Source organism: Zonotrichia albicollis, chromosome 2 (assembly GCF_047830755.1).
Source record: "Zonotrichia albicollis isolate bZonAlb1 chromosome 2, bZonAlb1.hap1, whole genome shotgun sequence".
Taxonomy (NCBI): Eukaryota; Metazoa; Chordata; class Aves; order Passeriformes; family Passerellidae; genus Zonotrichia; species Zonotrichia albicollis.
Window position 1 is genome coordinate 4,406,438 of NC_133820.1, and position 27,959 is coordinate 4,434,396.

The window sequence follows — 27,959 nt, forward strand, 5'->3', positions numbered from 1 at the left end:
TCACTCAGCAGGCACCGTGTCACCACTTCTCCAGCTTGGAACTGGGAGCCTGACAAATGCAGCTCTTTGAAAAAGTTAAGAGATGTCACCATGCTCTGAGCAAACAAGATGGGAGCAAGAAAATAAGTACATTGAACAAGAAAAAAAAAGTAAGTAAATAAAAGAACATAAATAAAGAAATCAGAGAGTGGTTTAGACTTCCAAATTTATTCCCACTTCCTTGACCAATAAACTTGACCAAGAATTTACCTTGTCACAGTTTTTGTCACCAAATGATCATTTTGAACTTCAAAATGATAATTTTGATCTGACTTTGTAAATATAAACTCAGCTCATTAAATGACAGACAAACCCAAGGAATTTAGTGGAAAATGCTCCTTATTTGGGAAAGTTACAAAAGTAATCTTGATTATTTTCTGGAGCTGTGAAAACTTTGTGTTTATCCCTGAATATCCTTAATTCAGCCTCCTTAGCCTGAACCTAAGGATATTTCCATGCAGGATTCATCTGAGACTGACAGGTTTCCTGTATGTGTCTCTGTTTTGGCACAGCTGTTTCCTTTTATTTCCTGGAATTATGCTGGGCATCACTGCTGCAAGGGGCAGATGCAGCTTCTCCTCACTGGAACATTCAATCTCAAATGCCAGAGTGAGAGGGAGGGAGGCAAAACCCCAATTTCACGTGCAACAGAAAGCAGAAGAACTAAAGGCGTGGTTGGTTTGTTCTCTTCAGAAAATGGTCTAAAATCTCTGTCTCAAAGCCTGTGTTTCTAAGCCAAAGGTTCTGCAGGGGATTACAGCAGGTTGAGGTGAGGCAGAGGTGGGTGACTCATGAAGGACACAGCTCCTGCTGGGGATGCTGCTCATCCACCTGGGAAGTGGCTGCAAGTGCACAGGGTCCATAAATACCTTTGTTATTCCAGGGACTGCTGAGCCAGATTCTTCAAAACAGAGGTCCCATGGAGAGTCATGGACAGCTGACAAGGGTGAGGGGTTTTCTTCAAGTGTTGCTGATGCACAATCTACAAAGCCCCATCAGCCTGGTTTCCTGCACTGCTAAGCCATCATTTCCCCCTGGTTCCCATCCGAGGGCAGAGGCTGCTGAGGTGCACAGGGGTTGCCCAGGAAAACTGGAATGCAGGAAGTGAAACAAGGACAGGAGCTGTCCCAAGCTGTCCCAAAGCTGCTGGTGCTGACTGCTGACCAAAATGGAGCACAGATGAGGAACAGAGAGGCTGATTTGAGAGGAAGGGCTGGAGTGCAGACACAGACAGGGCAATAGCTCAGGGGGGAGCTGCTGTCTGTTCAGGGGGTGACAAAGGGCTCCCTTAGTGAGCACACAGCTCCTGTGCTACTGCAGTGGAGCCTGTGCACGGGAGCACCCCGGTGAAGCTCTGTGTAGTCCAGCTGGAAAAGAGCCCAGACATGCAGGAGTTTTTCATGAAGAGTTTTGCTGCTGATCAAACCAGGTTTGATGTAAAAGTCTCTTTTGGAAAATTGGAACCTTTTCCTCTACTGCTGTTGCATTATTTTTGAAGTATGATGCAACCCTCATACACAAAATAAAGCCTAGCTTATAAGCATTTTTGTTCATATGTACAAACCCCAGTAAAAAAAGTTGAACACAATATATACACTGGGAAATATAATCCTGGAATAGGTGTCAATAACATGATTGTTCTGCAAAATAATCCTGCCCACGTTGCCCTTCAGAGATCTCTTCCTCTTCAGGCGAGGTGTGTCAGCATTGGAGATGTTGGTTTGACTGGCCCTGGTCTCATTCTCCTCACAGGGCTCTGGGAAGGGGCTCAGGTCCAGGTCCTCATCTGCGTCGTGGTAGCAGCCGTCGAAAGCCATGGCTTGCACGGCGTCCATGCTGTACATCCCTGAGGCCTGGAAACAAGGGAGAGTTACTAGCAGGAACCATGGTGGCAAAGCAGAAATGAATAAACCAGAAGATAAAGAAAGCTTTCCCCTCAGTGCTGAGCATGTGGAGAACAGGGCTGTCCCACAGTATGGCTCTCTGTGGGGCCTGTCCCCCTGAGCTGGACATGAGCAAGGAAATGTCATCAAATGTCATAAACCACACTTGTCTGCCTGATCACTGCCAGCTGCTGGCTGCCAATTCGTGCCTCAGCTCCTGAAATAGAGCAACCTAACTCTCTCCTGTAGGTCTTGTGGGAAATTACTTCAAACATTGCTGGGAGTAGGTTTTTGATGGGATTATCCAATCATGTGAGCAACATATGCATTCTTTCTGTGCTCCTCCCCTCATGATATTCCAGCAAATGAGTTTACAGAGGGCATATTCTTTAAGCAAAGGTTTTATAAGTGAGAGCTTCACAGAAAGCAGATGTTTAACTTGTGGCTATTTCTGCTTCAGGCACACTTTTCTAAAATTACCTTGTCATTCATCTGGTCTTAGGACACACAAAAAAAAAAAAAAAAAACCAAACCAGGAAACAGGGAGGAATATCATACGAGGCCATGCTGAGGTCTATTTCAGAGACAGGAGAAATACCTTGATTGATAGGTATTTGAAAATAGAAGGAAGGTTATATTCCTCTGAGGGGGAAAAAAGGGGGCAAAAAATATCCCTAACCTCTGCCACAAGGGAAAGGAGAGAAATCACAGACCTTTCAGGATCTCAGAGAGGAGGACACTGTGTCCCTTTGCCCAAGTGAAAAAAAAAGTGAGATACAGAGTGGAGACAGAGATTTTTACTGTTCTGTTATCACAGGGGTGTATTAGGATTACTCTGTGGTTTGCATGATGCTTTCAGAAGGCAACAAAACACAGAGGGTTGTACCTTGCCCCTTTTTTTGAGCTGTTTTCTCTCTTCAATGGTGGTGAGATAGTTCACCGCTGCGTACTCGATGACTGACAGGAAGACAAAAAGGAAGCTGATCCATAAATACACATCCACAGCCTTTATGTAAGACACTTGAGGCATTGAGGCACTTACTCCTGTCATGATGGTGGACATTGTCAGCACTGTAGTTATACCTGCCAGAGAGAAGAGAGAGGTGAGCACAGTTCTGGCACAGGCTCTGTTTAGCCCATCCCCACTGCAGAGCTGTGTGAGGGAGTGTGACTGACACCCCCTTTAGCTCCCTCCCACAGGCTCTGGCAAGTGGAGTGAACCATGAAAGACCCATCACACACAATGCTGAGAGCACTGAATCCTCTCTCTGCTCACAGTGGTCACTGGGCAGCACAAGGAACAGCTTTCTGTGGCAGCTTTGGGCACTGCCACACACAGGGGAAAGCTGTGGCCATTCTTCACTTCCCAGAGCCGGGGCTGCCGCTGCGTATTTTCTTGTCCAGGAAAATCACTAAAGAATCATTTTCCCTCCCAACCCTTTTTCAAATTCTACTTCTTGAGAACAGATATAACTCTACAACTCTCTAAAAGCAATCTAGCATAAAAATGCTACAGCCATTGAAACTAAGAAAAAATTGTTTGCCTCAGTGTGAGCAAAATTTCACCCTCATCTTTTCAATCTCTGCTCTTACATCAGCTATTCACCTCATTTTGGTTTGCTCCAGCTCAGGAAAAAAATCCAACATGTAACTCAGGCGCTGCTTTTAAAGAAATCAATGTAACTCTGTGAGCACTGTCAGCTGAGTCTCTGCAGCCCTTGTCCAGTTCTACCCCAGTTCAAGTCCACTGGAACATACAAGAACTCTCCCCCTACCTCTCTGCAGCTTTTTTAGTTTGAAGGATGGAGGGATGGAGCTTGAAATACACCATATAAGAGGAAATCAATTTATTTAATGTACATATACTCTTGGCCAAGGAGCTAGGCTTATTAAACTTTGTTGTTAAGGTTTCCTATAAATTATGTATGATTATGCTAATGAAATGTGCTTTATTCATAGAACTCCTGATGCATAACCTTCTGCAGAAATCCATACATAAAAAACATGATCAGAAAAACCATCTTGACAACATTAAAAACTGACTACTGAGAATTAAAAGGTTATTTGTAAAGATGAAGTTAAATTTCTTCTAAATAAAAGGAATTCATAGATGCATGAATAAAAGTAGGTAGGAGGTACCATAATTTGTTTACAGATTAACAAAAAGATTTATATCTCATGTATTAATAGCTTTAGACTGTGCCAATAGAAAGGGATCTGAGTGGCTACAGTCCTATTTTTTCTAGGAAAAAACCTATATCTTTTTGATATAGTTACAGAGAAAAATGGCTTCTGGGACCAGCATCAGTGAGAAGAAAGAACAGGAGCTTCTTTATTTTAACCTGACAGCTGCAGGACTCAGGTGCATTGTGGTTGCATTAGATATCTTAACAAATTTCCATCAGATCTTCAGGGATCCTAATTTTTGAAAATATCTACTCACTCCAGGGCCATCAATATTATATTCACAACAAAGACAGCCTTGAAGTGGCATCCAATGATACACCAGTGAGAAAAAAATAAATTTCTATAAAAAACCATAATAGGTCCTCTTCTCCTGAGCTGAGGAGTTCAGAACTTACTTTTTGGCTTCCACAAAGATTGTGTGTCTTGCACAGCTAAGACACCAAAGCAAACATTTCTAAGGTGCCCCACAATGAAAGGCTTTGCCACACAGGCAGCTGTTTCCAAGTTGGTAGGAAGACAGTGAATGTTTCTTGAGAAAAAGAAGAGCTGCAGAGCTTTTCCACAGACTGGGCTACACCTAATGATCCATGGATTTGGGGAGGGACCTGACTGCCTGTTCCTACCGGTTACTTTGCTGGGAAGAGGGAAGGAAAGCTCAGGTTTTGCAATTCAGTAAAATTCTATCAGGAAATCTGCAGAATCATCCCTTTTTGCTTTTGTGTGAGCTGTTTGCAAAAATAGCAAAGCCAGTCTGAACAAACATCCCCTTTCCAAATGCAGAGACAATGACAACAGAGGTAATAACAGTGTTGTTCAGGCAATTAGCTGATATTTTTGCTCACATCCTGTGTAAATAAGGTAACTCCAAACCCTCCCCTCTCAATTCTATACCTCCCAAAGAATATACAGCAAAGATTTACCTAATGACACCCTGGCAGGAACAGCTCTTCTGTCAATCCAAAAGGAAACCCAAGACAGCATCACCATCAGCATGGCTGGGAAATAGGATTGCAGCACAAAAAAGAAAATGTGTCTGCGGAGTGCAAAGTTGATAAACAGTCTGTTGTACCAACCTATTGGGGAAAAAAGGAGAGGAACAGGTTGGGGAGAAGAGAGGAGAGCTGTGTTATTTGTGAGCTCTGTTTGCTGGCCCCTCCTTCTGGCAGGAGCAGTAAATGCCTCAGAAACCTTGCCAGCACCTTAGTTATACACAGTGCTTTAGAAACTGTCCATCCTCCCTCATTTATGGGAGCATGTCTAAAACACTCTGTTATAACTGAGGCTGGGAAATTGAAAAAAATCAAATCGACTTAAAATGAAACTGCCAGGAGAATACAGACAGGATACAATTGTGCAGTGATGCCAACACCCTGCCTTCCCTGATTTACCTGACAAGAAGCAGCCCTTCCTTCCTGGTTTTTTGGGTGTTTTTGGTGGGAGCTGCCTGCCGGCCCAGCACTCACTTGAGAGGACAGGGTGCCATCTAGTGAATTTAGGGAGTGCTCAGCCTGAGCAGCGCTGCATCCCTGCTGCACCTCCTGCCAGGTTTCAGGGAGGGAAAAAGGCAGAAGTGGGTGCCTGCACAGCATCTGCCTGTCCAGGACAGACAGAGGCATCTGTGAGCCTGTGCTGGAGCACTCCTGCCATCACAAAGAGTGACTCTATAGAGAAGAACATGTCAAAATAATATTAAATGTTCTATTGTGTTTTCAGCTTTGTGGAGAAGGTTTTTTGCTTTAAAGATTATTGTCTCTAAAATGGATTTAAATTGCTGCTCCTCTGGAGGCCTGGGAACTCCAAAAGCCTAAACACCACAGGTGCTGTTCACTGAGATTCACAGGACAGGAGATGCAGAACCTGAAATGCAGAAAGCTGCTTTGTGGGAATGATGACTCTCATTAGAGTGCTGCTGATTGTTCTCCACTGTCATTTACTTGGAAGGTAAATTTGCTTCCAACAAGAAACAAAAAAACAAGACAAAGTGGAACCTCCTGAACAAAACAAAACCTCAAAGCCAAAGCCAAGTATAAGTCTAAATTCTGATTACCAGATATGCTACAAGTATTATCCCAGTGGTCCCTGGGACTTAAAAAAAGTCTTTGCTTTCACCTTTATGCTGCTGAATAAGCTCACCATGCTGCATGTTAAGTGTGAAGTTACACTCTGCAAAGTCCAAGATGCAAAGCCCTGGGTGCAGGGTCCTTGTGAGGGTGCCCTGCTGTGCTGAAGGCTCTCTTTGCTTGCCTTGAGTGGTTTTGGATGAGAATAGCAAGGCAGAAAGAAGCCAGCTGAGCTCCTGGGACCCAGTCTGGTGGAAAATATCCCAGCCTCCTTCTGGCAACAAGGACAAATTGGATGCAGCTCTCAGCAAGGCAGAGTTACCATAGCAGGGTATCCACATGCCAGTGGCCCTTGAAAGATGGAGCTCTGTTCTTGGCTCACACAGGAGCAGGAGATAAGGGTGAAGAACCTTATCAAGCTGTGAATTCCTCACTGCTAAGGTGCATCATAATTTAAACTGGGATTTCTGCATTCAGTAGCAGCCACCACAATTTTGGATGGCCCTCATTTGAAAACAAAAAGAAAATAACCTGTAAATAAAATGCACTAAATAAATATATCTGCTGCTTTCTTTAAAGGCTTTTTTCCAAAGACTTGTGCACTTCATCGTATTAAATGGAGTAATTTCTCTTTTTTTCGTCTGTTTTGATATAAAGGGCATTAACCAAAATGAAATGAACTGACTCAGACTGTAAAGTACAATAGCAAGAGTGCTGTTTTCTTTGGTTAAAAACCTATGGTTAGACTACTTACATAGAGAAGTGTTTCAAAATTTATAATTTCATGTAAAACACAAGGAAAACAAATCCTCAACCTGCATGAAATCAAACCATGAACCCCTAAAGCTTTGTGCAGTTTGCCAGAAAGTATAGAGCAAGATCAACAGGCAGAAATAAAACCTGTCTGGGGCAGATCAACCTGAATTTAAAGTATGTTGCACTGACATAAAGTAATTTTTTTTCCTGCAACTTTATGTATAAACAAGGAAAATTAAGCAAATCATGAATTAGACCTGAACAGGTAATAATCTCATATGAAAATCAAGTTAGCAGACTTTTAGTGATGTTACACAGCTCCAAAAGTCAGGATATTTCAGCCAAGAAAACACACTGGAATTCCTCTTGTTTGCTTTCTAGCACCTGACCTTTTAGGAATTCCATTTTCAAGCTTTTCTGTATAGCCAGGACATAAAGATTCCTGTAAATTCAATATTCCAGTGGCTTTCAGAGAGGCACCATGATTTTGCAAGAGCTCAGAACAGCACAATTTTGGTTGTGGTTTTTTTTTTTTTTTCCAGGTTCTTAATGCCAGATATGAATTTTACAAGTATTATTACGGCCTTTTTTCCCTAACATAAAGTTTTATATTGGTAATGCAAAGAGAACCAAGGCCCCAGACTGACAAGACCTCATTTGAACTGATGTCTCAGCAGCCACTGCCATTTACTAGCAAAGAATTTGAATGTGAAGGACATTCTGCATGAATTTATCCTGTGCTGCTCTCTCCTGAGGAGGGGGGCTTACTGTACCAGTGCTGCTGTAAAAAGCAAGTCCACTGGAAGCACTGAACTCCTCAATGAAGAACTGGGAGAGGGAGATGTGCTCATCTGTGCTCAGGGACTTGTTGCCATGTTTCCAGTACAACATCAGATCATCCTCATTGTATGCATCTGTGAGAGAGCAGAAAGTGAGGTTATAAACTTCCTGAAGTGAATCACTGCCTCTTCCCTTTCTTAGGGACAGGAGGCCACTCAAGCAATCTGGAAAAACCCCAAAGAGACCTTTTTTCACACCAATTTGTCAGCTGGCATGGAAAAATTTTGCCAGGATCATGTTCCATCTTGCAGCCCAGCCCTGTGCCCTGCCAGCAGCTTCCAGCTGAGGCAGGGGTGAAAAAGCAGATGTTTCACACTAACACAAGCACCCATCTTCATTTTTCCAACAAGTCAAATACTGACATTCTATTTTACTTTTAATCTGTACATCTTTTTTCTCAGAGAAAAACCCCTCATGTTTTTTGAGAGATTTTTAGATTTAGGCCATGGAATAAATACCCAGTGGGAATAAAGCAGGGTGCATCAGGGTTTTTCCACCTTCCCAAAGCTCACTGAAAAATCTCAAATTGCTTACAGTTCAGTATGTACATGCTGAAGGGTTCAGGTGACACCTCAAAGCAAGTGAAAGAGGTATAATGCACAAGAGGGAGTGCTGGTAAGAATGCACATGTGAAGAATAATTAGGAATTAAACTTACAGCTTTCCAATTCCAAAGAACAGTTCTGTGTGTCCAGAGGAAACCTGCTGAAATCCATGAAGCACATAGCAGATACTGTTATTCTGCAGAAAAGTAGAGAAAAACAGAAATAAAATGAAAAAGTTCACACTTTCTTAGCTGTGCACACACCTTAGTACCAATCTGCTGTTTAGAATCCTATTGATTGAGGTTTTCTGACATTTTAGATGCCTCTAAAATAGCTTCAAGATGGTGAAATAAAGTTAAATCAGTGAGAGACCACCTTTTAAGAAAAAACATAAATAATCTTTATTATTAAATACATTACCTTTGATTTTTGAACTCTATATTTGATCCTTCATTAGCCATTCACACATTTTGGTTTGAAGGTTTACAATTACAAAAATTACCAAAGGGAGTTCACATTTCTTCATTTGATTTCTCATAGACTGAAGTAGATAATATTACAGATTAGAGCAAATATTATTCCAAGGGATGTTTTCCCAGCTAGAATGATTATAATATTTAATTGTAAAAAGAGATTAGCTGCAATTTCTGGAAGCTTACTTTCCTCTTAAATGGAATGCTTTATATTGTAAAAAGCTTAAGGAAATCTAGGCAAAGCCTATTTTATATTCCATCTGCTTTTCCATAAATGTTTAGAGGACAAATACCCCTTTGTATTTAATAAAGAACAAACAAAAAAAAAAAAATTGAACCTGCTGGGGGCAGCAAATTAAATATGGTAAATATTGCCACATTTCCCTTTCCTGTCACAGCTTGCATGTCATTTGATGGTTAAGTTCAATTTTTCAGTTTTGCCCAAATGGAATCCCACAGGGATTTCAGTGAAGGTTATACATGTGCCCTCTGAAAACCTGGGCTCAGGAACCACACTGTAGCTGAATTTTTACAAATATATGACTTTACTGGCCTGAAATCAGATTCTAAGAGTGAAGACATGCATAGGACTTCTAACTAGGGATGTTGTTTCCATCCTTCAGCTATTGGCTAAAGGACATGTGGAATAAGAAAAGGAAGTCTGTTTTAGCAACAGCTCTGGATTTTGCTTTCACTTTGCTTCAATAAAATCCTGGATGCCAGGCACTGAAGAAAAACTGAAATATGCAGATTTATTGCATGTAAGTATCTGGAATTTAATTTACTTACTACATGTAAAACTAGCAATAAAAAAAGGGTATTTCAAAGCACATCTAAGGAACAATTCCTGCTTCTCACTTGGAGAATCACTGATGCAAGCCTTAGTGGAGGGGTATAGTTCCTCTGACCCCTCCTTCTCAGGAATTATGGAAATTAATACAGCAATAAAAAGCACACTTCACCTCATTGTTCCTTACTTGAACATACACTACTTAAAAATAGTGTACAGCTGTTGTTGTGAGGATTTCTGCATGTCCTCATGACAGAGGAGAGAAATTCATTAATTGTTGCAACAATTATTACACAGCCACAACCTCAAATGCTTCCATAAATCCTTAAACTGTCCACACTGGATGAAATATCACTTCTGTGCTCAGAGCTAATTAGTACCAAACTGAATTTCTGCAATGCACAGGCCTCAGATCCCTTACCCTAGGGGGAAAATTGCTGCATTGAAACTATTTCTGCCACATCATCCAAATCTCCTTCATAAAGCAAAGCAGTAACATACACAGGGAAGGGAGACACATTAATGACCTTGCTGTTCCAGTTCTGGAATTGCTGTTTCACTTTCCAGTTCCTTTTAGTCCCACAAGACTGGTGGTATCAGCACCAAAAATCTGTGCCTATCTAGAGCCCTGGTTTGGATCACTGGCATGTTAACTGGTTGAAAATAGCTGAGACAGTTTCAAAAGACTCAGGAAAAAGAATAAAACAAACAAAACTACCAAAATTATGGTTATTTGTTAATAATTATGGGCTTTACTGTACTCAGTAGCAATACTGCTAGAGCCACTGGTAAGGAACTAACACTTGATATTTCCCTTGATGGGAAACAATATCTGAATGATAGAAAAAATACATTTTCAATCCTCAATTAATTTTCCCACTGGCATACCAGTTTCCCATGATGTGCTACCAGGGGATTAATGCCAGATTCTTACCTGCAAGCATTTCCAGTCATTTTAATTACATGAGAACTGCAGCCATGGATGTTCTCAGGGAAGGGTATTTCCTCACCTCAGGCTGAAGAGCACGTTGCCATCAGGGTACACTCGGAGCATGATGTTTTCCACAGTTGTATCATGGATGAAAGATCTTTTGGAGTGCACAAAAAACACATCAGGCACCCAGATCTTCTTTATCAGCCGTCCATCGAAAGTCATGCTTTTGTTTTTGTTGCTGCGGAATGACAGCCTCTCATCCTTCCAGTAGTGTCTGAGATACAAAGTCATGGTGAAGTCCTTTGTTTCATTAAAAATAAAATGAGACAATACTTGTTTTAGTCATGTGCAATAGAAAACACACCAATTACCTATGCAAAGGATCAATTTCTTCTTTGCACATTATCTGAAAGATCCTTAATAAGAGGAAGCAAGCACCACTCAATGAGTTTGAATTTGAATATTGATGAGATTTTGTCTCGTCCCTGGTGTCTGGGACTAAGACTTCATTTATCCTTAGACAAAACTTCTACATATTTCAGTGGTCTTCTGGATTGGGCCAGCTGTGCAGTGAGAAAGAAGCTTTACAACCAGACAAGGGTAAATGGAAAAAATGTTTCCTCTGGAAATCTTCACAACCTTCTCCAAGAATGGGCTGTGGTTCCCTTAAGGTTCCTTTACAAAGGGATTAATTGCAGTTCTTCAGGAGCACTAGGTCAATTTTTTAAATCCACAAATCTGTTCATTTTGTACAAATATTGTACAGGGACTAAAGTAATACATTTATTAATCAAATGCATCATAAAGAAACAATTCAATGAATATCATAAGAGTAAGGAGTTAGATTTTACAATATTTTCAATCACTACACTATTCTTTTAATATTTTATGATCCTATTTAGAGAAACATCACAACTGCAAATATACTTGTGGGAAGAGATGGAGAGGATGCTGCAAAGGCAGTGTGAGCTTCTGCACAGCCTGACTGCTCTGTGTTCACCTATATAAATTTTGTATTATTAGGCAGACACCATTTATCTCAGTAAAACAATTGCTTCGGGTAAGAATACTGTGAAGAAAGTTTGATCTTCCCCTGTAATATGATTTTATGGCCCTGTAATATGATTTTATGATTTGGGTAGGTTTGTAAAGGAGTGCAGGAGCTCATACTGACAATATTAGTGACAATTTGGGGTGAAGAATGAACAGACTGCATTCCAGTACCACAGGCCCTAACTGCAGTGTTTCCTCCCCAGAACCATTTCTGGAACTGATCTTCCTCTTTCCATTTGTTATGATCCCAGCTCCATCCATGCCACAATTATGGAACACTCAGATTTGCATAGGCAATAGAAGCAAAGGACATGAAGCCTCATCATGCAATGGAACATTGAGAGCAGAGCACTGCCCACTCTGAGCTGTTCCTCTGGCCCAGGGAGAAATTCAACACTTACTAATGTAAATGCATGCTTCAAGGCAAGGATGTGCTCTTTAGGGTTTGCTTTCTTTACCTCCATTATTCTGTACCATCCATCTGGATGTTTCTGAACCCCCCTGTATTTTTACTGAACCCCTTTATTCCAGTCCTGCTCACCATGTCCACTTCAGAAATGCTGTCAATGCTCTCCACCTGCACATCAATGCCCACAGGTATTGGTGACCCTGCATGGGAACAGAAAGAGGCATGAGGAGCAAAAATCCATCTTTTTAAAGGGGAGACAGCAACACCAGCAGGATACAGAGAGTACTCTATCCCAGAATTTACTGCAGGCTCTTCACCTTAAAACACTGAATCATAAAAAGCAACAAAGTAAAATGGTTGTGAAAATAAGCACAAGATGTTCAGTGCTCTTTGTGCAAGCAGACCAGTTGTTTTTGGCCAGCAGTGGCAAAAAAAGTCCTTGTGATGCCACAGCAAATTAATGAACCCCTTGGAGTGCAATTCAGAACCACCATGGGAAAAAGCTGATATATGGAATACATCAAAGATTGCAAAGCTTTCTTACCACTTCCAATGCTCATTCACAAAAAAACATACTTATTCTGACTCCTATTATCTTTAGTTACTGAGCTGTTCAAGGTTTGGTATAGCTGTTCATGAAAAAGCATTGCTTGCTCACAAGGGAAAGGCTGTGCACGTGCTAATCATGTTCTGTCACTGTGTTGTGTATTTACTGAGTGCATTTTTAGCATGAAGTTACTCCAAATCAATTAAAAATTACAGCCAAATATGAAATGATTTCCACTCTTTTCAGTGGGAAATATCAAGAATGAAGGATTTAGTTCTACATGGGTTATGTCATTCCACTAATTGATTAATTATTTCCTGACAGGGGAGGAAGAGAGGAGCATGCTACAAACCACCACCCCAAGAATATTCTGCTTTTAGCAGGAAAATCAGTAGTAATTATTGTACACAGGATTCCAATCACTTTTGTCAAAAACAGCCAGTTAAAACATTTTTTAAGTACACATTTCAAATAACCAGTTAAAAACATTGATACAGTGAAGTCTGAACAGCAACACCTTTAATAACTTGTCTTTTTCTTGTCTTTTCCTTTTAGCCCTGTCAAGCCAAAATAGACCAGGAACATCACTCTGGTGATAACCAGCCACAATATTGTGTCCCTTTTTGGAATTATCCTTAAAATAGCAGCCTTCCAGGATTACACAGCTGCCTCCAGTTCTTACCAGTAAAGATCTTGAACTATTTTAGAGGTATTTTTAAATCTGGCTCTGTAATCTCTTGATTTTACTTGTCTTTTTTTAATGGGGAGTCTGTCCCTGCACAGAACAGATGAAGATGCACTGTGCATGGGAAATGAAGTGAGATGTGCTCAGAGTTAGCAGGGCACACCAGAAAATATTTAGGCACTGAGAAGAGCTGGGCTCCTTGGCTCAGAAATTGTGTCCCTCTCTGAGAGGAATGCCTCCCTCAGCCTCTTGGCCAAAGCCCAAAAGAAGATTCAGGACTCTAGAAAGCAAAGTTTGTTATTAAAACACCAAGCAGTACTTTGGAAAAATGCTGCTGCTTCTGGAGAATAGAGACAGGAAAATCCAGCTGCTCCAGAGGCTGATGCACAGAAGTATCAATGAATATATTCAGCCAGATTCCTTCATATAAAACAACACAAGTTTTTATACCTCTCCTAAACTAGTTTTGCCCACTTCTTGCTTTGTCTTGATCACAACACCAAAATAGTTTATTTACACGAAATACCAGCTTGTAGCAAACACTGGTACAAAAGTGCCTGGTTGTAATCTGAGTCATCTTTTCTGTATTCCACTGAAATCTTGTAAATTAAAAATAGGTTCAGCCAAAGTAGAAGTCATTGTGGAATTTATACCTGATGTGAGCATCGTTCACAAAAGGCATTCACACATCATTTAAATGCAAACAACAATTTATACTGAATTATGTGGGTGGAACAGGAGGGGAGGGGGAGCAGCTCTCAATGTCAAGAAAGGTTTTACCAGTTCCTGAGGCAAGGACAAATCTAAAGCAAATAAAGTTAAATGTCTCCCATCAGCATTCTTCAGGCAAACAAGGAGCTAAGCATAAATCACATCCCAGAATCAGACATCTGACTTTCTGAGCCTGTGTCATGTGGAGTGAGGAAAAGGCTTTTCTTAGTGACTGCTGCTCCAAGTGTGATGACAGCAGTTCTAGTAGTTTTTGTCATTTCAAAAATCACAATTTCTTACCCAAACAAATATTATTCCAGTGTGAGCAAAATTTCCATCAACAATTCAGCTCCTCTGAGCAGATACAAAGGAACTGATCACAGAACTAGAAATCAGTGGCAGCTTATGGTTATGTTGGTTGCATGCACACAAACCCAAGTGCCCCTTATCCATAAATACACACAGAAACACTGATTCTTGGAAAGGACAGCCTGTACTGCACTGGGAACTACCATAAAAATATGCTGGTGTTGATCATGAACAGCATAAAAGAAATCAGAACCTATGGCCAGGAGAAATACAGTGAACAATTCTAAAGTGAATTGAATAAAAAGGGAACTGTTACAATTAAATTCATTCTTGATTAGGTAGAAATGCAAGAAGTGTGAAACAGAGTGCTTGAGAAAAGAGTCCTCTTCTCTGTCTGAAGAAAGACAACAGCCTTACTCATGATGCTCAGTGAGAAACCACTGTCCAGTCAAGCATTCAGCACAGAGAATTATTACAGCACACCCCCTACCCCAGCCCTGATCCACTACTAACACATCAGAGCAGCTGCAAATATTCCCTTCCCATTCTGACTCTACTTTGGCAACAAATGTAAGTAGATAACAAAGACAATAAAGACTGCACAGATATGATCACTGTGCTGTTCAGTTTTCTCACCTGGAGCACTTCTATACTATTGTCACTAACACACCCAACAAGATACCTATGGCCTCAGTCTGGTCTAATCCTTCATGGTTTTTGGGAATATTTGTGGATGTGATTAAAAATCACCTCCACTAGAAACAGGGATAATTAACTATTGGGAACAGGCTGCTAGGAACTGTAATTTCTTCATCCCTTGGATTTGTTTTGTCACAAGAGGCTGTTTTTATTAAAAAAACCATAATTACAGTAAGAGTTGAAAAGGTTCCTACACCAACCAAAACAGGAAAGCAATTTTTCCTACCTCTGTGTCTGCATCAAGCTTTCTCCCTGCTAGACTGAGAATTTCAATCTCTGGCTGACCATCAGACAACAGCATCAAATTCCCTTTAAAAAAAAGCAACCAGAGCAAAGCTGTGGCTTTTATTTCCCAGTTTGACAAAACTGGGGATGGCAGAGAGGATTTTGTTATTAAATTGAGCAGCTTCAGTTGCTTCTGGAGGGTCACTACAAATCATTATTTTAGAGGGATTAGTGATTTTCACAATGGTGGCTCCACAGATTTTCAGGATAATTACTCCTCAACAGAAAAAAAAAAAAAAAAAGCATTGTTTTCAGACAGGTTTAACTTCATGCAAGCCATTCCCAGTCTTTTATTTTAAAGGTTTAAGCATAGCAAAAGAATTCCTTGATGAGCATGGAATTTTATTAATAGATAACACATCAGGCAAATTCTGTAATACCCTTTCTAGAAGGGATATTATGTAAAAAGGCTATCTATCCTTTTAGCATTTTTAGGATCAATTTCCACAGCAATAATGACTGGTTTAGTGAATGCTGTAATATTTTTATCATAGCCAGATCTTTGGGCACACAACAGATTGCACCTGAAGATCTATGGGATAAATGTTGAATTTAGAAACAACTGCACACAGCTGGCTTTGGGTGCTGGAAAAAAAGGAAAGTTTACCAAGTCTACCAGTAGGAGATAGAGACTAAGGCAGAATTAAGATCTGTAGGTGGATTTTGTTCTGAAAAAGAGGAAGAAAGCTGGTTAGAAATGTAAACAAGCTCAAGGGAGTTGAAGCTTTATGGATTTTTAAAATTTCTTCTGGCAATGACAGGAACAAGAGAATTACTGGCAACAGTATTTTCTTCTTGTTCCTAATATATTTCTTTCTTGTTTATGTAAGGAATGAAGGTGGTCTGGTATGAGCAGTAACCAGCCCTTGAAGTGGAAGATTTAGCAATGTGAAAGAAAAAAATCCAGAGGAAAACTGTTAGAGGTCTTGCAAATAATCAATGTATTTCCCCTCCCCTCCTGTCCTGGACCTCCAGATATTCCTTCCAGTGAGAGGTGACAAAAATTCTATTTTCACCCATGTGAGTCTTCACCACAGGGAGAAGACATTTCTCATCTTTCAGGAAGAGCTGTGGTGCAAAACAGAAAAGGTCTTGGTGGCAAAGAGCTGTTAGAATTGCAGCACTTTTTGAACATACACTGGGCCATGTTTTCTTTCCTTCCCTCCCCCCTTTTACCTTCATATATAATATATTTTTATATATTATATAACATATATTATGTATATATATGTATTATACATCTGTTTTGAAGAGGGAGGAAGCATAAAGGGGGAGGTGATATAATGGGATTTCTGACCCTCTGAAAATTCAGAATGAAGATTATGTTTAATTGCAGGTTGAGATGCAAATTTTCAGCAAAGACCTCTTGACCAACTAAATGCTTGTGAATTATTTTAATAATTTCTAACACTTGTTTATGTTATTATCTTCCATATTGGTTGAAAAGAGATTATCAATTTTAAAACTTTAACTAACACACTTGTAATGTAGGAAACTACAGGTCCTTAAGACACAAGGTAGAAGAAAAAACAATATCTATATAAAAAACAGTACAAAGACATTTATACACACATGCATGTGTTACTTCCACCAGTACTTTGAAATAAGATAGTTCAGAAAATAAAAATATATAGATGAATAGATGTATAACAGGAAAAAAAGTAGATTTAGAGCATTTCTATGGATTTGCTCTCAGACCCGTCTCAGCATGGAGTTTTGGCTGCTATGGCAGTTTGCATTGTGGCCCTCAGATCTGAGCTGTTACAAGTCAGGGTATGCTGAGAAGTCTTGTTCATTGTCTGTGCTCACCCTTTCTTGCTGAGTTTAAAACTTGGGGATGAGCATTCCAAGAAGTGCTGGCAGCATAATTTCATTTCTGACTTTTTCTCCACTCCCAGTTTAAGCTGCCTTCTTCACTTCCAAACCAAACAGGACCATGATATTACACAGAAGGCAAGAATTCAAACAACAACCACAACAAAAAATTTAGGAAAGAAAAAAACACCACCAGCTTCCATCAACAAGAGCCTGGCTTAGAGAGTAAATACAATGCAACAATGCCAAGTTTAGATTTTTAAAGTTTGGGTGCACTGAATTGTTGGTTTGCCTCACTTATCCTCACTGTATAATGAACTACAAAGTAACATTTTTAAAGAGTAGGATCAGCTTGCCAGTAGTTGCTGGGTTTGCTTCATTTCAATGCTCTCTGTTTCTCTGGCTTTGATCTCTAATCTGCTAATAGACAATGTCAGGACTAAATTAAAAAATTTACAGAGTGTCAAATTCTGATTGTGCAGCTGCAGTGGCACTGCAAGCAACAGAAGAATGCCAAAATACACTTGTATAAATGGCAGCAGAGTTGTGTTCATTTGGTCAAAAAATGGATCTGTCACCTCCACAATTATCTCCAGTAACACTGCAGCCAGTAGCATCAGTGCCCAACAGTTCTCCATTTACTTCCCCCACATTTTTCCCTGTGCATGTTTGCTCAGTTTACAAATCCCTCTGTTTTTCCTTTGTACAACTTAACTGTAGGTACTAAAAATTCTGGGTCCTGTGCTCTGCTCATTTACATGGCATGTGTGGGGCTAAATGAAATCAAGCAAGGCAAGCTTAGATTTAAGAGTTCCCTGAATTGAGGAATCTGCAGCAGCATGAATTTTCTTGCTACCTTTTCTCCTAAACTGGTGCAGAGGGTGATTGACCTTCTCAGGCAAAGGAGCACAGTGGAGCCAGATTAACAAAATCTGTCATTCCAACTCCCTGACAAACCCAGAAAATCACAATGGGGTACAGGAGAGGGGGAAAAAACCCCATTCCTCTTCTACAGGTAAAGAATAAATACTTTTTAAATAAAAAATGTAAATAATAAATACTTGTTTTTCATCCAGCTTTCCTGATCTGTTTTGTTGTTGTTGCTGCACTGATGCATTGTGCTGAGCTGAATAAATCATGTGATGTGACACATGACAGATACAAGCCCCTCATGAGTCACAGTACAGAGCTGCTTCATTAAATCTGATGAAAACAAACCCAGGATTTCACCTGTGGTAACTGCACAAAGCCACAGTGCTGTAAATAAGTCTCAGAGCAGTTCAGGGTTATGTTCTAAGTGCTGTGGCAATGGCTGCAGCAATGATATCTTTAATTTCTCCCTCTTCTCTGGGTAAGATTCCTCCTGCTGCACACTTAATCATCACTGTTCTTCAGAGAAACCCACACCCCATGTCTGCTGTCATAAAATAATCCCAAGGATGTTATTCAGATTCATGTTTCTGTAAAGAAATTTGTCCACTGATGAGGGCACAATGGTTTGTTAAATCTCTGCTACTGCCTTATGAATGCCAAACCCCTCCTTACTCCTGCAGCCCGACTGGAATCAATGGGAAAACAGGAACTCTGGGTTGGCACTCATTTCACTGGGACTTTTTTCACTCTGTGCTGTAAAAATGCCAGTGGATCTGTTCTAGTCTAACAGTTTCACATTCCACATCTTAAAGGAGTTCTGAAAATTTGGAAGTGTGTGAAGAAAAAGGTGCTTCCCATGCCAGTGTGGCATGTGGGTGAGAGAGGAGAAGCAGAGCTGAGGCACTGTCCTCCTAAAAGCTATTTCTGAAAGCAGAGCTGAAATCACAGCCAGGGCAATGTGATGAGTGAGAGGCCTGTGCAGTGAAGTCAGGGGAAAAACTACAGCTGGCTTCAAGAGGAACTGAATGGGCTCTGTGAAGAGGCAGCTACAAAAAAAGGACAAGGAGAAAAAGCCTGGGTGTGAAAAATCCTCACTGCCCCTGGAAAATGACAACTGCCAGGTCACAGGGTGTGTTCTCAAAGCTGCTTTTATGTACATCTTCAATACTGGTTTCTGGGATGACCCAGTGATAAAGGACATCCCAAACCTCTGTCTGCTTACATGGAAATGCTGCATTCTTTCTGAGGTGACACTCTCAGAAATTTACATTCCTTGTGAGGTAACAATAAGATGTCCAGATTAACAGATATTAGACAAGACAGGTATTAGGCAAGAGGAAATCTGAATTTCTGTTGCCAAGAAACAGACTGTATCCCAACTATTATTCAAAACCAGGCAAGGTTTTTGCTGTCTGACAAGACATCATTTCTATGGTAACAAGAAACCCTTTCCCATTCTCCCAGTGCATCCCAAGATGTTTTCCTTACCCATTCTCCCTCCTGGCACAATCAGCAGCCCCAGATCCCAGCAGCTGGTGTCAACAGGAGCAGCTCCCAGACCTCAGCTGGCCTCCCAAATCTGTGCTTGTCTACACAAGTGATTATTGGTCCTCAGATATTTCCTTTTGGCCTCATAATCCAGAGCAGTCCGGTCTAATTTTCATGAATCATGACAAGGGAAGTGGTGACGCAAAGGCTCAGACAAAGCTTATTAGTGGGGCAGCTTTCTCATTTTCCCTCCCATGAAGGAGAGGCAAAACTGAACCCAAACTGTGAACATCCCATTGAATACTCCCTTGATCCAGATGCAATTTAGCTAAATGAACAAATAATCATCACAGTGCCCAACAAGACAGAAACAATATCATAATAACCTGAAGGCCTGTGGGTAGTTGTTGTTGTTGTTTTTAATTTTGTACGCAGCAAACAGGATTTAGGAACTGATGGATCATTTCAATCTCTCAAAACAAATCTGATGAGTAAGTAATTTGCTAATTGCTACTAGACTGTGCCATTTACAGGGATACCTTAATCACTGTTCTCAAAGAACCTTTTTCCTATACTATTTTTTACTTAGTTCTGTAAAGCAGACAACTTGAGCAGTTCCTCCTCTTGATACACTAAAGACAGAGAAGCCCCTTGTCTTTGACTATTTCTGTATTTCTTCCTTATTTCCTGAAGTACAACAACTGAGCTGTGCTGCTGTCGGATCTCAAGATCTCAGTCCTAAGATGCTGAGCCTCCGAGACCACCTTGGGGGGCTCGGGAGTCCTGGAATGTTGCCAGAAGTGTCTGGTGGCTGGACTTTAACCCTACACAGGAGACGACAAGGATGAGGGCTTCACCAGGGTGAATGGTGAAGGGATTAGCTAATTAGAGAGTGAGACACAAGGTTTAAGATTTATGTACAGGGGGGTTTGGAGGAGTAAGATGGAGGAATTGGGGTGTGTCCTGTCCTCCTTCTGTTCCTCTTCTCCTCCATCTTCTTTGGCCACGGTGGCACCTTTGGATTGGTTATTACTGAGAGTACACCGAGTTATAAGAATAGATGGTATTGGGGAAAAATGATAAATATTGTACACGTAACAAAGGGTATAAAGGATACTGTCTGGGATACCGGGAGGGCAGACAGTGTGCCCATGGCTGACTGCTGAGCAGATCTCTGTTCGGCTGAAAGAACATCTTTTAGATAAACAATTAATAAACATAAAACCAGAAAGAAGAACTGAAGCCTCTTCTCGTCCTTCGATACGCGGGCTGCCCCAAGGCCACCCCGGGCCTTTCCAGGCCCCTCAAACAGCCGAGATAAACCAGACATGCTGCCATTAATTCTGCCATTCCATTTGAAATGACCAAGCTGAAGTAAACTCCCAGAGAGAGGATAAACTCTTACCCAGCCCAGGCAGGTGCTGCTTACCTCCAAATCCAGGTCTCAGAGCAAAGTCATGGTCCTCTATGTGAAGGAGCTGCTCAGTTTTGTGTGGTCGGACCTTCGTGCTGTCAAGTTTCCTCATTTTAATTTCTCGTTTGCTATGTTAAAATTTAAAAAATAAAAAGTGAGAAACTTCATTTATTTCAGCTGCCCTGACATTCACAGTGCTAGTCAAATGAAATAGGGACCTGGGAATACTGGGCAGCTGAATTTGGAATGTTAAGGGTAAGAACTGTGCTAATAAAGCTGGAGAAAGATATATTGGGAAGGGTTGGGAAATGAGATAGGAGGGTGCCCAGGTCCATGAAGAACACCAATTATTTTTAAGAAGTCCTAGGAAGAACTGCTAGATCCTCTGCTGTTCTCTTCAGAGATTGCAGCTACCATTATACAAGAGAATAGAGCTGTTTAAAGTTAGTATTCACATAAACACTTGCAAATCATACTTGGAACTGACACCACATATCCATGATTTAACCACTTCATACATTATCCATACTACAGAGACAATGATTCCTTTTTTTTTATAAATGTGGTTTTTTTCCTAGGAGCTCCAATGAGTCAATCATTTTTGTAGAAGGACTGAGAAAGGATGATCCTGGATCTAGGGACTTGCAGGGGGACTGGCTTTAAGTGGAAAGAGAGCAGGGTTAGGTTGGATTCAGGAAGAAATTCTTTCCTGTGAGGGTGGTGAGGCACAGGCTGCCCAGAGAAGCTGTGGATGCCATCTCTGGAAGTGTTCAAGGCCAGGCTGGATGGGGTTTTGAGAAACCTGGTCTAGTGGAAAGTGTCCCTGCCCATGGCAGGGGGGTTGGAATGAGATGATCTCATGATTTTGTATTTTACTGTACACATCAGGAACACCTTTCTCACAGAAGTGTTCTCATGGGAATGTCGTGCTTTGGCAGGTTTTGAGATTCCTTTCACTCAGGCTATTTCAGAATAGGTCAGACATTTATTTGCAGGAATGACTTGAATACAGCTGCTTTGCCACAGGCAAAGGACTCTCCCTAGACACAATTTCTTTCATGCCTTCTGTGATTCTCTGGGACTTTGCTGCAAGCAACTGTAATTATTACTTTTGACTGAACAACAGAAATGTGTTCTGAAGATTGGCCTTGTAGCCAAACACTGCTTAAGGCAAGGTATGGAACACCTTAGGATAAGGTGTATGCCTCTATTTACTTATTTTTGTCCTCCCTCTCACTTTTTTCTTAATAAAGAAGCCCAAGAAATTACTTCTGCATTACAGGAATGATGAGGTGGCTGTTGGGCTACTCAGAATTGCTGGGCTTGAACAAATTCATTTACCTCAGTATTCTTGAATGTCTCTGGCAGTGCTGTCTGAATCAAATTACCAGGGCCATCAGAAGGTCCATGAGGCATTTCAAATACAGACTTTGGTTTTTGGAGTATGAAATCATGTGGATGGTGAAATGCAAGCCCACGCTTCAGAGAATTAAAATCACCACAGATCAAGCCTGCAGCAGGGCACAGTGGGCAGCAGAACTGAACAGCTGCAATGTTCTACATGAGGAAATTCTGCTGCCTGGGATCCAGGAGAGGAGAAAATGATGAATTATGTTCAGAACGCCATGGCACAGCTAATACAGCTGGGAAGCATGAGGTCATTTGTCATCTGATGTGCCAAGGAAAAGGCCTGTTTGATGCTCCAAGGATTTCACTGGAAGAAGCAGGCTGGAACTGATTCATCTATTACAACTCCTCACTGGATGCAAGTCTGTGACTGAGGAAGACTTTCCCTGGACAAGAGAGGCAAAACATAAGCTACCAGGGCAGGAATTTTCTATTTAATAAGCCACTGGGAAGAGTTCTTCTGGGATTTTAAACTACAAAGCGATTTGGAAGGAGCATGGCCTGCTAACTGCTCAAGGTAATGAGCTTAAGCATGCTGGACAGATTCTTACACTCCTGCAAAGGATTTGGAAGTCTAGGGAAGTAGCTATCATGCATTACAGAGGCCATCAAAAAGGTAAAACAGCTCCCAAACTGGGAAATCACTTTGCTGGCAAAGCAGCAAGAGGGGTTGCAGAAAAGGCCATTCTTGCACTGGTAGCACAGACAGAAATAGATTTGTCAAAGTTTACCCCAAAATATGATCAAAGGGATCACAAATTAATTAAGTTTCTTGAGGCTGAGACCAAAGAAAGTGGGTGGGCTGTAACCCTGGCAGGACAGGTTGTAGTTCCACTGCTGCTCCTTCAAGTAATAGCCCAGCAGGAGCATGAGAGTACCCTCTGGAAAACAGAAAATCCTTTAGAACATCTGAAGAAAGTAATAATAGGGAGAAGAATGATTGATACTGTACAATCTATACCAAGCAAGTGTGAAACCTGTTGTAAAAACAACCCTGACACAAGCACAAGAGTTGTGTTAAGGATAACAAAGACAGGAGATCTCCCAGGAAATTACTGGCAAATAAATTTTGCTGAGATGCCACACAAGGAGGGATGGAAATCTACACTAGTAATGGGGAATCCCTTCAGTGGATGGCCTGAAGCTCACCCCAGTCACCAACACAGCAAGGGAAGTAGTGAAAACTTTGCTCAATCCTGTAATTCCAAAGTTTAGGGTTCCTCTGGAAATGTCAGCAGATAAAAGACCACATTTTGTTGTGCCAGCAGGTAGCAGGATTCTGGGACTTGTGGTAACCACATATTCTCTGAACAGAGAGAAACATTCTCCCAGGATTTTCCTGGGAAGCTGTGAGAAGCTGTGGGAAACTTAAAAAGAAGGGTTCAAACAATTAATATCTCTCTTTCTGTAACTGTTGTTTATAGATATGGTTCTCCAGAATGTGCCATTCATAGCTCACCAATAGTGTGAGAGAAGATTTCTAAAGGCCAATCAGGCCTTAGGTGCACCATTGTTTCTATAAGAACTGTAGATTTCTAATAAGAAAGTGTCCTTTCATGCCTTGTGAATCAATCCCTTCCATGGACAGCCTGTCCCAGAACTGGACAGCCCTTCTGAGGAAGAAATTTCTGTGAAACCATTAGCAGAGGGATGCACCTAAGGACAGGAAATCTTTCTTTACCCAGCAGCAGTCATAGTAACAAAGAGAACCCTGGCATTGGTGTAGATCTGGGCAATGAGAAAAAGTTCTTGGTCTCAGTGAGGCACGTGCTCAAGAAACTACTGCTTCCCCTCATAGCTGTGCCTCCCACAGCTGTATTTCAGACAAGGGCTTATATTATGTAAATTAAATGGCAATCTATAATTACAGTCCAAAAGAGGTCATAAAAAGCACTTGAACTGTTTCAGATCACGCAGGGAATTCACTCTTGCTGGTACTTCTATATTAAATAATTGGGAGCACTAACTTTCTGGCTGGATGCTATTGCATGGACCTTGGCATTTGCCAGAGATCTCAAAGAGCAGTTAGTCTCTGCCTACAAAACCAAAGCAGCTAATTCAGAATTAATTAACAATGGACAAAGATGTGTCAGGCTTTTAAAGACAAATTTAGCTGCTCCTACCTAGCCTTGAAAACCATTAGCAAATGAAAGGCTAAAGGTCTGCTCAAGGGCACTTAGATCATGTTTGGTTAAAGCATTTAATCACTTAATGTCATCAGTGTAGCTCCATAAACCAATGGCATGAGTGGTTCGTGTCCCATCTGGTTGTCTTTAACTTACCAGGCTATCAAAATTTTATGCTGGTTCAAGGAGAAATAGGACAAGTTCATGGAAAAGAAATCCACTGAAGATCACTAAATCTACAGAAATTACACCCAACACAGGATGTACTGGAGGAAATTTGGTGGCTTGGTACAGCTGTGAATATTAGGGGGAAATATCTTATTTACCCAAGGTTGTGCTTGCAAGCCCTTGTTATAAACTCAGTACAGTACAGGGATCCCTGGAAAGATCCTGCTTGGCTCTTCTGTTTCAGAGTTCTGCTAATGACATGGCAAAAGTTCTTGTAGGAAACTAGAGAAAGGGTTTTTCCCCTACCATCCCTTTATATTCAGAATTAAACTAAGTAAGTTCACGGGAAGAATACTACTAAGGTGCCTTTTGTGAAAAGAATACACTGGATGTCATGGCCATAAGTTTATTTCCATTGTTGTGTCTCCAGGATATTCTGGCTACTACTAAATCAAAGGTATCCAAAAGGTAGAAGTTACAGAAATCCTATTCCAAGGGGAGTCCATGGGGTAATCCAGTGTGACCTCTTAAATGTTTAAATACATCAAGCCTTGAAGCCCAGATAAATGAAATAATCAAAATTGCACAGTTCTCTCATACACATGAAAATGCATTTCTAATTGTTCAGAAACATCAGCAATATGTACCAAGAAAAAGCCCAATTTTTTGACAATCAAATGTTTTGTTCTTTGCTGTAGGAAATGGACTATGAGAATAATCGCTTTCTCATGTACTTTTGGTTAATGCTTCAAAATCTTCTTTACAGGAGAATGCAGACAAACAGCTTTGGAGGGAGAACTGGGTTACTCTATTAAAACAGTGGAACTTGTAGGTTAAGTAACATTTTCACATGGGATTCTTTTTAAAAGGCCACCCATTTAACCAAGGCCATCTGTCAGCTGTGTCCCTAATAGCTCCAGTGCTGGCTGAAAGATTGTTCCCAGAAAGAAAAAGATGCTGCTGCAAAGTCAGACCCTGATGCAATGTATTGGAGGATAATGCAGACTTTAGAACAAAAGCAGAGAATGAAACAAAGAGAAATTAAACACGTTTGGATCCTTTGCAGAGAAAAGCTGATTTGCTGCTGTTAAGCTTTGGGATTCTCTGTGGATCAGATTTTCCAGTCTTCTTCCCAGCTCAAAATCACCAGGGCCTAGGAAATGAGGATGTGGGATGCCAAAGCTTGCCTGGTACACAGAAAACTGCCCCACCAGGCAGCTGCAGATGGATTCCTCCTTGTTCCTCTTCTTCCTTTCTGATAAAACACTCGTGCCTCTCTCCCAGGATTGCCACGTGGATTCATGTGCATGTGCCAGTAAAGAGCTGTGACCATGCAGAGCACACTGTGTTGCAAGAGGATTGTCATCAGGATGGCACAAAATTTCCTGTCCCCTACCACCAGGCCCCCTCCTGCTTTGTGATTTGTTAGGTCAATGATGGAACAACTGCTCCCAGCTAAGGCAGAGCAGGATAAATGCAAACAACAGCAGCACATGCTCCCCTCTTACCAGAGACAAAAGTGTAGCAGCTGAGCTTAAAACAGACCTCCCTTGCCACTGCCACTACCAAGGTATTTTATTCTGTTTCCATTTGATTCTTAACTGCTTCCTGAGATTGGCAAAGCACAGATGAAATCTTATGTTGATACTGGGGCAAGTTCTGCTTATTTTCCTTTGTTATTACAAATAATTGTACACCAGCACTCAGACTGTTTGAGTCTGCAATTCTTTTAATGAAGAAAATAACTGGCTTGCACCAAACTTGGACCCATAATTTTGAGCAGAAACCCAGAAGTCCTGAGTGACACAGCACCTCTGGGCACTTCTGTTGTGTCATCTCTTACCCTGCATTGCTAAACAGGATTTTATCAAGAATTGGAGGGTTCCAAGTGGATGATTGCACAAGAAATGATACAGGATGTTAACAGCTGTACACCTGCTGCAAGGCATGCAACTTGAGGGGGAAAAAACAGCTTAAACATATCAGAGGAGTGCAATTATGTTACTTTTCTTCAAAATGTGATATTGGACAAATAAACTATGAGCTCCCAAGAAAAGGGAATTTTTCTTGGATTATCACTGGCAGCCACTGGTCTGTTCACACAGTATTAGATTAATCTGGAAACAGGTTGAGAGACTTCACATTCTGCCTTCCTGGGGAAAAGCACTGACACTTTGCCCAGAAATATACAGGTAAAAACCTCTCAATCATTATTCATTTTCAACCAGCTACTCAATTGAAAGGCCAAGAACAAAGTCAATTTTCAATGTCTAAAAACACTAAATATATTCCAGAAAGGGAACATGCTCTGTCATCACTACAAATAAAGTGCAATTCACCTCATTTAGTGCCATAAAAAAGTCTTCTGTAGCTTTATAGTGTAGCTACTCTGCTGTTCAGGTAATGGAAGGCACTTTGTAACACTGGCACAGGACTTTGGAAGGCATTTCTGCTTCTTGTGATGGGAGTTAGAGGGCAAGAATACTTGGAACATCACAGCAAGAATCTGGTAGCCTTGTATCACACCTGGTAAAAGAGCTGGGTGTGGGTGTGAGTGGGTACATAACTGCATATTTTTGAGACATTCATAAAATCCCAATGTGAAAGGTCTGGTTATGAAACAATAATTAATACTTCACCATTTCTATCAATACTATGCACACTATAAACCCAGAAACTGGAAAAACAGGACAGTGAACCAAAGGGGTGTGCTGAAAGGTGGCTGACAGCATGAAGTTTCCCAGCTGAACAGAGACAGATAAAGTCTATTTCTTACCTGTTATGTTTCCTTGGGAATGACATTTGTTGCCGGCGATGAAGACGGTGATGCTGACTGTGAGAGCTGTGCAGCACTGCTGTTGGCCACAGGCAGGTGAGGAACAGAAGTTTCATGATCAGGACCATCTCTTCCCAAAGAGAAATGCCTGATCACCCAATCCACCTTGCTGACTTCTTATTTGTTGGTGTTTTTACCCTTTAGAAACAGCATAGCAGACAAAAGGTGCACCTGAAGCAAGGCATCCCTGAAGAGAGAAGACCGGGGCATCCCAGTTCTGATGTCCTCGCCGAGTTCCCCGCGTATTTTGGCAAATCATAAACATTCCCTCAGCTCTACATCCCTGCAGCTTCTGCTGTCCAGCCAGGAGCACCTTGTTTTCAGCACTGGGGAAGGCAGGGCAGTTTGCCTGGCCAGGCTGCCTTGCTCTGATCCATTGCTGCCTCTCTTTCAGCAAAGGCGCGGGTTTAAATTCTCCATCACCCGCTCAGTAACCTCCTGGACATAGCCTGTGCAGCAAAGTGATGTCAAACATTTAATCCCCCTTAAATCCCACACAAAACCATACAAAAATCTGCTTTAATGACAAAGGTCTCTAAATTAATCTTGTGTGTATCTGCTCAAAATCATCTTCTGCACAGATCAAGCCCTTTTGTTAACTGGCTACATTGCCCTCGCTTCCCAGCCA

The 27,959-nt window shown here is 41.2% G+C and overlaps 1 protein-coding gene across 3 annotated transcripts; it reads right to left on the reverse strand.

Annotated features, from left to right (window-relative positions):
* Window positions 1-187: 187 nt before the first annotated feature.
* Window positions 188-27,857, reverse strand: GABRR3 (gamma-aminobutyric acid type A receptor subunit rho3). 3 transcript variants are annotated; one of them, XM_005490982.4, is made up of 9 exons: window positions 27,272-27,857; window positions 20,810-20,922; window positions 12,101-12,168; window positions 10,583-10,806; window positions 8,423-8,505; window positions 7,699-7,839; window positions 5,030-5,182; window positions 2,809-3,005; window positions 188-1,892 (listed from the first exon to the last, which is right to left on the reverse strand). In XM_005490982.4, the coding sequence occupies exons 1-9, from the start codon at window positions 27,397-27,399 to the stop codon at window positions 1,590-1,592; spliced, it is 1,410 nt and encodes a 469-aa protein (XP_005491039.1). In that variant the 5' UTR covers window positions 27,400-27,857; the 3' UTR covers window positions 188-1,589. The 3 variants fall into 3 exon arrangements, with proteins under 3 accessions (XP_005491039.1, XP_074387794.1, XP_074387801.1); XM_074531693.1 differs by lacking the exons at window positions 20,810-20,922; window positions 27,272-27,857 and adding an exon at window positions 19,381-19,560; XM_074531700.1 differs by lacking the exons at window positions 20,810-20,922; window positions 27,272-27,857 and adding an exon at window positions 15,146-15,211.
* Window positions 27,858-27,959: the final 102 nt, after the last annotated feature.